This window comes from Symphalangus syndactylus, chromosome 12, assembly GCF_028878055.3.
Source record: "Symphalangus syndactylus isolate Jambi chromosome 12, NHGRI_mSymSyn1-v2.1_pri, whole genome shotgun sequence".
Classification (NCBI taxonomy): Eukaryota; Metazoa; Chordata; class Mammalia; order Primates; family Hylobatidae; genus Symphalangus; species Symphalangus syndactylus.
Genome location: NC_072441.2, coordinates 30230138 through 30242225, shown reverse-complemented (window position 1 = coordinate 30242225; position 12088 = coordinate 30230138). Strand labels below are relative to the sequence as shown.

Sequence of the window (12088 nt, the reverse complement as noted above, 5' to 3'; positions counted from 1 at the left end):
AGGCCCGGTGCTGGCCAGACATGAAAGAACCACACTGCCCTTCACTGTGGTTCTTAAATTCCAGTGAAAGAACTCAACAGCCTAGCACAACGGTTGGCAAACTTTACCTGTAAAGTGATGGGTAGTAAACATTTTGGGCCTTATAGGCCATACAGTACCCATCTCAACTTCTCAACTCTGCCTTTGTGCCATGAAAGCAGATATGGCGAATAAGCATGGCTGTGTTTCAATAAAACTTTATTTATGGGTGAAAAATTTGAATTTCATATCATTTTCACCTGTCAACTCTTATTCTTCTTTTGATTTTTTTTTCAACCATTTAAAAACACAAAAGCCATTCTTACTCAGGAGCTGCATATAAATAGGCAGCAAGCCGGGCTTGTTCTACAGGAGGTAGTTTGCTGACCCTAGTCTAGCACTCTCATGCTGGTAAAGTTGTCAAGCCAGAGTTTTGTCATCTGTCAAATGAAACCAATCCTGCCCATGCTGAAGGTTGTTGTGAGACAATAAATATCTATAAACTACCTAGTAGGCTGCCTGACACGCAGAAAGCCCTCAGCAAATGACAGCTACTGTCTTATAATAATGAAATGTTCATCTCGTGAAAAAAAAATGCTAACACTGGATGATCTAGGACAACGAGTTGGAGCAGGGCAGGAACACAATGCGAATGTGTAGGCAAAACAGAGACTCAGGTTTACAAACAGATTTTCTCGAAGCACCATTGGCCATGTGTCTATTAACATGTCGCTGAATTTATACACACAGAAAGAAGCAGTAAAAAATAAGCAAACCGAACAAAGAAACTGCAATCACCTTGCTCTCTTGACTTAAAAGAAGACATGTGGTTTGTTCTGGACGTTTAAATTGCTCCCATATGTGTAATACCCTCCTGGAGCAATGAAACAACTCAAATAAAAGCGCATCAAGTCTGCGTCTGCCCTCAAAGCCTCCAGGAGTTCACACTACCACACTGAGACCAAAGAGCCCACTCGCACATACCACAAAGCAGCACTCCCTTGGGAAAATTCACAGCTGCACAACATCTGGGGTCAAAGTAGGCTCAGGGTATGGTGAAACCGAGGACTGCATTTTCAGATAAAATTTCAAGGGCTCATCAAAGGGTCACACGTGTCCCTGAGTCAGGCACTCATTACTTGCTCATCAGTCGCCAGCCTTTGGCTGCCAGGAGTCCAGCCAACAGGTGTGTCCTCCCCATCTGAACCTGACCCGGCGGCCAATCCTTTCTGCAGCCCCTTACACTACTCTCATTGTCTCTGAGTCTGGTGGTCTCTTCTGATGGTGGAGAGGAATGCCTGCAGGAGCACGCTGTCCAAAACAGTAGCCACTAGCCACGTGTGGCTTTTGAGCATTGAAACATGGCTGGCATAACCGACAAACCACATTTTTAAAATTTCATTTCATTTTAATTAATTTACCTTTAAAAAATAATGCTCCATTCAGCTATTGGAAAAGATCTAAGCACAAGTCAACTTAGACGAGTGAACCTACTTTTTAACTTTAAATTAGTAAAATCAAAATACAAATCAAGTATTTCTGATGAAAAATTTAGAATTCAAACTGAGAGATGCTGTAAGTGTAAAACGTACACCGAGTTTTAAGAACTGTTTGTAAAAAAAAGATATAAACATCTCATTAATTTTTATATTGAGTACATTTTGAAATGAAAGTATTTTGGATATATCAAGTTAAATAAAACACATTATTAAATTCTGCATGTTTCTTTTTTGCTTTTTTGAAATATGGCTCTTAGGAAATGTACAATTGCATAAAAAGCCTACATTATATTTCTGCTGGACAGCACTGCTACAGACCATGAAATAAGGGTATTATTGTTTTATTCATATTAATCACAAAGCCAGAATGGGACTCAGAGTCGGTCTAGCTCTGACCTCTGCACCCCGCAGTCTTCTTACTGCCCACACCCCAGAGAGCAGTTCTCGTGTCTCTTCTCTGGTACCACTTTCTCTGATAAGGCAAACGCTTCACAAAGAGAGACTTTCACTTCTCTTTCTTTCGAGTCCAGCCCATTGTTGCGGCCAGCCACACAGCAAACGGCACCAGGAAGCACAGCCCTGCTCTCCGCAAGTGCATATCCCACTAGTCCCAAGGAGAGGGATCAACTCACAACAGTCATCTGCTCATTCTAGTTCTCAAAATCTAAGATGAGTATTGCAACCAGGTTTTAATCCCAGATGAAGACTCATTTCCAACCCAGAACATACACATTTTACTTCCAATTCCCTTGTGATCACGATCTTCTCAGAGCAAGACACAAATAGTTTTCATAGCTGACCAAAGAAGTTTGTACTTTGTGCCTAGTAAATGCACAGCCAATAAATTCACTAAGAAACTAAATAGCCTTTGAAATCAGAGAGAAGTCCCTTCCAGAAAAGGATTTTACGTGCGATAGTTTTCAAATCTGAATAAATATTAAGATAAGACTGAATGAATGTGGATGTATATTTATATTTACTATGTGTGCACAGAGACACACACCTTTAAAAAAAAAACTAAAAAACATGAAAATGACCCAAGTATCCTGTTTTTCTGGCCTCCGACAAATCTGTTTAGGAGTTAATTCTCCCTCACTCTCTCAAGTACCAGATGCTGTTGGCCCCACCCCTCCACATCACACAGGAAATGAAAGAGAGGCCTGGAGATATGGAGTGTGGGGTAAGGGGCTTCTCAAAGAATGTCACCTACCCTAGGGCTGCTGTTTATTAAAGTCTCTTAATAGCCCAGGCCAAGGTCTCTGACTTAGTGACTTTAAATCAGTTTACAATCAGAACCAGAGCCTAGTCTCAATTTTCGAATTGAGAGAAACAGCGATAGAGAAAGCGCAGATAACCCCTTCACCTCATTTGAACCTTTTCCTAGGTCCACTCTCCTGCTGACAAACCTTTACAGAGCTGCTAACAAGGAGAGAAATTAACAAATTTGGGGTTTAGCACCCTCTTTTTTCTCTGCTCAGGTGAAGGCGCTAATTAGCAGTAAAAGGCATAAAAAGTGTACATCAGAATGACTGGAGGCGAACAGGGTCTGGATAATCCATAAACTTAATAATGAGCCTTTTAATAACCAAGAGCTAACTGCAGCTTTTGGTAATGGGATCCAGGTAGCACTTGTAAATCTACTCCCTCCAATTAGAAAAATGCCTTCCTCCACTGTTCCCTCAAGCCAGGAAACAGAAAAGAACCTCATTCAACTCCCCGCCCTCAGGCATAAGTGTGTGTGAAATTCTCACAAACAGAAATGTTTCTCCTGGAGAGAAGCTTTCATAACTCCGCTCAGTCGTTTACTAGAAAGCTTAATAGGCTTCCTCCGTTCTCCTCAGACCTAAACCCCTTCTTTCTCCCACTAGTCCTTCAACAAAGGTTTCCACGATTCCGGATATTATCAGTACTAATAATACTAATAATGTTTTTTGCCATTTCCACTTCATGCCTGTGCAGTGCACTCTGCTTTGCGAAGTGCATTCACAGGTATTATCTCTTTTGTTCTCCAACACCACCCAAGGGACAGATCTATGTGGGGGAGCTTGAAATGTATATGATTTGTGGGATTCCTTGATAAAATGAATATAAAATTATAAATACCAAAATGCTAGTGTCTCTTTCAGAACCTTGGAAGGGCCCTGAAGCTTGCGTTCAGGGTAAATCCAACTCTCCCTCACTCCCCCCACCCCAAAAAAGAACACACAGGTTCACATAACTTGCCCAGGGTCAAAGATCTATTCAGAGTTAAACAGAATTAAAACCTTATCTCCTCAGTCTTTGCAGCCCCTCTAGTTCCTCTAGTTCTGCTGCCACAAAGGAAACTTAAAGGAACAAATAAAAACAACACAGCTAAAAGTGGTCCCCATCAGGCCACCAGATTAGGAAGTTGTCTAGACTGGATATTGCCTGGGGTAGAAGATGGTGAAATAAATTCAGAATCCCTGTAAATATTTACTAAATTGGCACTGAAAGTAAGAGACAGGCTCTATAGCTTGTCCAACCCGCAGCCCAGGACAGCTCTGAACGTGGCCCAACACAAATTTGTAAACATTCTTAAAACATTATGAGATTTCTTTTGCGATTTGCTTTTTTTTTTTTTTTTTAGCTCACCAGCTGTCATTCGTGTTAGTGTATTTTATGTGTGGCCCAAGACAATTCTTCCAATGTGGCCCAAGGAAGCCAAAGTTTGAACACCCCTGCTTTACAACCACACAAAGCCAGGGTGAACCCCACCTCCATCACTTACTGACCACAGGACATGGGACAATTTACTTAGGTTTTCTGAACTTCAGTGTCTTCATTTGTAATAAAAGTTTACTTAGCACAGAACCCAGCCTGAGCACTCTGGCTGTTCAATAAATGGCACCTATTGTTGCTGTTGTTATCAATCCATTCAAAGAGCACTACTTTTACCCAAGTCACTCATTCCCCACAGTGTGCTGATATACGTAGCAAAAGCATCTGCTCAGTCACTGTAAGACTGGAAATTAGGCCAGGCAGCTGCTGAGAATTCAGCATTTCCTGGGCAGCAGTAAGAAGTGTCATAGCAGATTTATTAAATGAAGTGACTTGTCTACTTGCCAGGGTTATCCTACGGTTTCAGATTTATCATCTGTGTACCTGTGAAGTCCCTGTGGCTTTCCAGTCTCATTGAAGCCATACCGTTTTCAAATGTTTTGAGACCTCATTGTTTGAGAACCACACAATCGTTTGGTTGTGGGTGTTTGGTCTTTGATTTTTTTTTTTTTTTTGGTTTATCTGTTTCTGTTAATCTGGGGAACCAAAATGATCATGACGAAAGTTAAACCATGCCTATACTTCCCTTTTTTCCTCCTTCTAGTCCAGTTCTCTCATCTCCGCATCCCTCCAACCCCAAATCTTAAACTGGCCCCAGATTTTATATGAGGAATGGTAACAGACCTACCTACAAAAAACATACTAAGAAAAAATTTAAGGAGCAAACTAACTGACAAGCTCTAATCTGCCTGCTATACATTAGAGTAAAAAAATCCATGCCACATCCTTGAAATGCTCAGCTGTTTTCAGAAGACAGGTTGGACCTGTGTCTATCACTGACATCAAAAAAAATTAATAACACCACTCATACATTCAGCAAATACTTAAGGATCACCTACCGAGAGCCAGGCTAGTTCTTAGGAATACCAAGTTGAATAAAACAAAGCCTTTGCTGCCTTCCACATTCAGTTAAGTAACCGTCACCACCCCACCCATATACTCCCATACCATGAGGTGTAACTTTCAAAGTACTTGGCATACTTTTAATTACTAGTTTAATTATTTGCCTTCTCACAGAGTCTATAATCTCACTTAGGGTAAGAACAGAACTCATTTACAGATGCTCAGTAAACACTGGAAGGCCACGGCTCCCCAACAGTTGATAGTCAAACACGAGTTGGGCATGAAAGCAGTTTATTGACAGTACATGGTAATACCTGCTACTACAGGGACAAGAACTAAGACCACAGGAGCACAGAGGAAGCCTGCTGAGGCAGGGATGGCTTGACCACAGATGGGACTCTAAAGTAGGAGTTGAACAAGGCAGAGGGAGTAAGGATGGAAAGTAAGGGGCAGAGTTGAGAGGTTTTCCTGAGACAGAACTGATGCACTGTAGAGAAGGATTAGATCTGGGGCAGGGGGAGGAAGAGGAAATGAGAAGACGCCAAGTTCAGAACTTGGTATCATCATTCATCTAATTACCTATCAATCAAGATAAATACATGAGGACAGGTCACTGGAGAGAAGGTAATTGTGGCTTAGTCACGCATCTATCGTATCAGCTAACTGCTTCATGTTCATAAGCCTCATCAACCTGGCAAAACCATAATCTTTTTGAAGGCAGAAATGATTCACAAGGATCTTGTGTCTACATGTCCACTCAATTTCCACTTCTGATACAAAAGTTAATACAATGCACCTATATTTTTTAAAAATGAAAGTGTACAAGACACTGCTGAAAATGTACCTGCTGACCAAAGGTAGAAATCGTAAAAGAAAATATGGATGGGTTTTATTGCATAAAATTTTAAAGTATCTATAATTTATAAAAGAAGAAAGACAAACGACTAATACAAATTTAAAAGCTTAACTTCACTAATGATCAAATAAATACAAATTAAAGCAAAGAGTTTTCCTTTATCAAATTTGAGAGACTTTTTAAACACCCCCACGAGATCTTCCCTGTAATCTGTCTCCTGGAGCTGCTGAAAACAGAGAATCTGGCAAGGGCTCTGGGACCCAAGAAGACATCGGAGCTGCTTGATGAAAGGAGACTGGTCCTAGGCCGGGCACGGTGGCTCATGCCTGTAATCCCAGCACTTTGGGAGGCCAAGGCACACAGATCACTTGAGGCCAGGAGTTCAATACCAGCCTGGCCAACATGGTGAAACCCCATCTCTACTAAAAATACAAAAAATTAGCCAGGCATAGGGGTGCATACCTGTAGTCCCAGCTGTTTGGGAGGCTGAGAGATGAGAATTGCTTGAATCCAGTAGGCAGAGGTTGCAGCGAACCAAGATCACGCCACTGCACTCCAGCCTGGGCAAGAGAGTGAGACTCTGTCTCAAAAAAATAATAATAATAAAGAGACTGGTCCTTGAGTTGCTTCTTTATTCAATGGTAGAGCTACACAGGAGAGCTGCCTAACCAGGAGCGTGGCAAGAAATGAACCTGCTAAGATTCAGAGTTTCTTTTTTCCCCCTGCAATATAACTAATATACAGATTATCTGGTTTAACCTTTAGAATAACCCATTGAGGAATGCATGATAATTCCCATTTTGGAAACTGAGGTAGTGAAATCAAGAAACTTGCTATTGCTCTATAATCAATAAGCAGTGGAGCCATAATTAAAACTCACATATTTCTTGCTTTAAAGTCCAGGCAATGTGAAGTCTGTATTCCAAAATTAAATGATTATGAGGTGATCGTCGTTCTGTTATGAGAACTAGCCCTATGCATTGGCAGAATGCGCCCTCAGCACGCACGGCACCTTGAGGGGATAGTTCCATATCCCCTAAAAGACCAAAATTAGCTGCCACCGCATGGGGGTCTCTTCTTAGTGAGGGTCACTATTGTGTAGGCAATAATGATACTTTAATCAATATCTCTCTATCTCGGTTTTCTCATTTGTAAAAATGGATAGTAAAATCTACTGCAAAATTCGTCGAGAAGATTAAAGTCTTAGCCCTCAGAATAAAGTTGGCACTGCCTCAAAAGTTATCTTTCTAAAACACAAGCTCCATCATAGTAAATCCTATTTAGTCTTCAAAACACAACTCCAATATCATCAGTGGGAAGCCTGTTTGAACTACCCAATAACAGGGGTAATTGCTGTCTCCTTCCGTGCTTCTATTATGCCCTCCACGGACCTATGTAGTTTTATTCTTCACATTGTAGTCTAAGCACTCATTTACTTTTCTATCACCCTTACTAAACCATAAGCCATTTGAGAATGGGGTCAATGGTTTATGCATCTTGTGATGTAAAAGGAATCAGAACAGGCTACCCCAAAATATATCACTTTGGCATACTGATTATTTTGAGCTAAAGGCAATTGAGAAAAAGCAGATACAGGAAGGGCTTTCTGACCTCTCCATTTCTACCTAAAAGCAAGGCATAAAATTTCCCATGAGAAATGTCCCTTCCCTGTGCCAGGAAGAGGAGAACATTCTTATGATCAAAGATGGAAAGTCAACACCAAAATAAATCTCTACTAAAAACACTCAACTATTTTCCATTAGTTTTCCCCATACATTTCCCACTTTCTCACAATCGACTGCCCCAGCCCAAAACCCCTTTTTCCTCTGTCTTGTCACATTTCCACAATTTACCCTTCTTTATTAAAATGCTTTATAAACTCTCAGGCCTCTCCCCTTCTTTGGGTCTTTATTTCTCATATAGGAAGCCCTCTGTGGTACACATAAAAACATGAACATCAAATAAAATGTGTATGTTTTCCTCTGTTAATGCGCCTTTTCTCAGTTTAGCTATCAGGACCAGGCGCAGAAACTAAGAGGGCAAAGGAAAATGTTTCCTTTTCTACATATGCCAACACCAAGTCCAGAGTCAGCAAATGGCAGAAAATGTTTCATTAAAAAAAAAAGTCCATAGTTTTATCCTCATAAAAACCCTGTAATGCAATGGTATAATTCTACAAACACTTCAACATGGGAAAACTGAGGCTCCAGGCGGCAGCGGCTGTCTAAAATCATATGCAAGAAGCCAAGCTTGCACTGAACTCAGGTCTCTGGACTGAAACCTGTATTCTGCACTGCTCCATTTGTAGCTTTTCAAAGACATCAAAGAAAAAGACCCAGCCCAGACTGTCTAGACCATGACCAGAGAAGGGGATTGCTCAAAGATGCTCAAAGGTGGTTGGAACTGAATGGTATTAGGCCATCCTAAAAGTCATCAGCTGGGAAAGCACTGAACAGCAGTAAAGTATACGAGGAAGGTTGACATATCTGGGTCTAAATCCAGGATCACTCTGTCATTAACCCTGTGTGGCCTTGGGCAAATCTCTTAAACTAGGGAGCCTCAGTTTTCTAATCTGTAAAATGGGATTTAAAACAATGATACTTATCTTTCAGGGTTTTATGTAAAGATTAAAGAATAAAAACCATTTTGTATTTTATAAAAAATAATAGTTATAAGAAACAGACTGAGGATATAGTAAGGATCAACCAAACTGCACTTATTATTATATGTTAGAGGAAAAAATGGCACATATTAAATGCCTATGCCACAAAGTATTTTTCATACCCTATCTTATTTCATTCCCACAGCAACCTTGTGAAGCTGGTGCCACTACTTTGATCTTATATTGAAGAAACTAAGGCCCAGAGACATTTAAGTAACTTGTCCAACATCACAGATGTAGCAGTGGGCAGAGCCAGCGTCCAGACATATCTTTCTGAGTCTAAAGCCCAGATTAGTTTCAGTGGAGGGAAGATAAGGTGGACAGATATGTCCCAAATGTCTGAGAGCAGTGTGAAGTGCTAGAAGAGAAAGATTGGACCAGATTCACGTGTAGTTTGGGATGTGCATTAAAGATGTTTACCACATGTATAGGACAAGGCAGGGGAGAAACCAAAACAGAAAAAGATGGCCAGCAATAAATATCATGCTCCTCAATGTCCCCAAATAACACAATGAATAGTAAAGATGACTCATATTCATATTTCAGTCCTTGTGCTAAGAGCCGCCAGGTCAAATATCCCATATTGTAATACTGATGTATTATTTCCTCATGTCCTGGAAAATGTTCTGAAACAAAAAGAGGAAGTTCAGAAAGCTCACAGGAAACTTCTGATCTCCTTTACGCAAAGAAAGGGAAACAAGTTCCACGAGGTTAGTCTCTTATTTTCATCATTAACACCAGGCACATTAGAAGACGATTCAGGTAACCAGAACAGCAGTAGATGACTTCATATCCTCTTATAGAGAAATAAATGCTACTTCACAATAACACAACAACAACGAATTGTTTCCTGGTATTTTCCTTCGTCACACAGTTCCCCCAGGCTTGGACAACTAGGTCTTTGCATTCTCCAGTCAAGGCCCAGGAAACTTTCATGCTATGCATGTTTTTGATTCATGCATCCAGGTTACGTTCTTGCAGAAAGGTAGTGCAAAAACAAACAAAAAAAAAAAAAAACGAGGGCAGGGGAGGGCCTCTACCAGTGGGATGGAAAGTTCTTTTTAAGTGAGGCCCTCACACCAAGTTCTCCCACCTGAGGCCACAAGTCTGTGAACCCAGAAAGATGCTCAGTTGAGGCTAAGAATCCGGTCTTGGAGAAAGAAAACTCAACAAAGAAGGGATAGCTGAGCGCGCTCTGACAGGGTATAAAATCATTTTGTCTATTCAAATTTATGAGCATAAAGAGAGTGAAACGTTCTCTACTAACATATACATCCTCGTGTGAACTTTTCCAAAGTAGAGCTAAGGGCAAACAGAGCTAGCAGATCTCATAGAAAACTCATTCCTCAGGGACTACCTGTAAACTCAGAAGTTTCTGTCTTCACATGATCAAAGGCACAGTAGAGCCCACCTCCGCTCACTCTTCCCTCCATTTAAAGCGCTATGCCCCTCACCACCAGCAACTCACGCCTAGCCACTCCACCCCACCCCGTGGCCCCTGAAAGGCCTCAGGCTCCACAGAGCCGCGGGATCCGCGGGAACACCCCTCCTCTCCCTACCATCCCCATTATTCGGCACACAGCCCTGCTCTCCCCTGGAGCCAACAGTCTGCAGCTCCTTCAATGCAGGCGCGAGCAGGCAGGAATGGTGGGAAAAGAAGCTGTGCCAGCTGCATGTTTCAGAATCTCCCTCCATATGCATTTGCCAAAGGAACAAAAAGAAAATCAATGCCAGGAAAAGACAACTGAGATGAGGATGCGGTGGGACCGCGGCTGACTCCGTGCCTCAGAGCAGCAAGAGGCTGGCCAACCACGCGTCCGAGCCACAGATCCAAGTCGTTACCTTCAGGATGCAGGCCATGGCGCTCCGCCGGCCCTCCTGCCACCGAGCAGCGGGCGCGCCTGGGTCAGGGGCAGTCCCGGGGGCAGGCTGGAGACTGGTACCACGGCAGGACCGCTCCAGCCCACATTCCCGCAGATCCAAATAAGGGGACCGCGGTGTAAGCTGCGCCGCCACAGACCCCGCCCCCCGAGCCGCGGCCCCGCCCCCGTCCCCATCCACTGGCCCGCGGCCCGCGCGGCCCCGCCCCCGGGTCACGTGCCGTCCCGGGCGCCGGCGCCGGCGGCCCCTCGGTGCCTGCTACTTCTTTCTCTTGTTTTCTTCTGTGAACCTTTCGCGGCTCGACGCGCGCAGAGTGCGCTCCGCAGCAGGCGGGGACCTGGGTCCCGCGGTGGGGGGCAGAGAACGGCCTTTTCTTCTCGGTTCCGTCTGCTCTCACACATCAGAGAACTCCTTTTTACAGACGTTTCACACTTTGTCAAAGTTGAGTGGGTTTGGCATCGCCCTTCTGCAGACTTTGGGCACATCAAAGGGCTTTTCAAAAGTAGCAACGAAGTTCTTCCTGGGCTGTTCAAGGATTGAGAATTCACTCTGTGATGGGCTTATCTAAAGTTAATAATTTACCACTAATAAGGGAGCACAAATATCAACGAAAGAAAGACGTCATGAACCTTACACTCTGTATGGTATATTTTGTGTGTGTGTACATATTTTACATATACATGTATGTGTATATAATATATAGATTATTGCCTTTTCCTGGTACAAGCTTGTTTATGAAATTGTATATGCATAGTATACAGATACAGGATGCACACATGTGTATATGGTATTATATATGTACATGTTGATTGTACAGTATATGTTTATAAACTGTGTATGTGTACACGACAGGACTTTGCTCTTCCCTGCTCCAAGCAAGAGCCGGCTAAGAGAAGCAGTTATTTCTACAAGGAGAGTAAACGCATTGCAGAAGGGAGAGAGCATTCCGTGTACACACACAGATTTTTACCACTTGGTCTGTCAGAAAAATTTTAAAAGCAGCCCCCAAATATTTACCCAAAAGAAGTTTCACTTGCTAGAAGCTCCGTCTAGTTTGCCTCCATGGAATCAGGAAAAGCACTGTGGGCTGGTGGTGTCATGAGATTGGCTCACAAACCACAAGGCAGAATCCAGGCTTTCAAGGAATTTGGTATTTTCTTGATGAGAACATGCAAAATTCTTAGACAGCAGGAGTAACCACAGGAAGGAGGTTGCAGAAGCTGAGCCTGTGGATGAACTGCCTGCTCCATGGGAAGCTCCTGTCTTCAGTCTCCCTGGAATACCACAGCCTGCTCTTCGACTTCTTCCTCCCGCCCCTCCCTCCTCTGCCTTACAGATCCGGTGTGTTTTTAGTAAGAATTCCTTGTTCGGGACTATATACTTTAAACCGCTGCTGTAGCTCATGGTCCTTCATGGGCCAGGAAAACTCAGTATTTCATTCATTCACTCATCCCTTGATTAATTCCACAAACTTTTTTATTGAGCCACTAACTAAATGGAGGAATAAACTTTCTTCACCTTCCACTAAGT

The 12088-nt window shown here is 42.6% G+C and overlaps 1 protein-coding gene across 3 annotated transcripts in view; it reads right to left on the bottom strand.

Moving 5' to 3' along the window:
• ST6GALNAC3 (ST6 N-acetylgalactosaminide alpha-2,6-sialyltransferase 3) overlaps positions 1-10658 on the bottom strand; it is a 582436-nt gene extending 571778 nt beyond the window's left edge. For all 3 annotated transcript variants that reach the window (XM_063624080.1, XM_063624081.1, XM_063624083.1), the window contains exon 1: positions 10520-10658. In XM_063624080.1, the coding sequence (XP_063480150.1) occupies positions 10520-10537 (18 nt within the window). In that variant the 5' untranslated portion in view covers positions 10538-10658. The remainder of the gene's footprint in view (positions 1-10519) is intronic.
• Positions 10659-12088: the final 1430 nt, after the last annotated feature.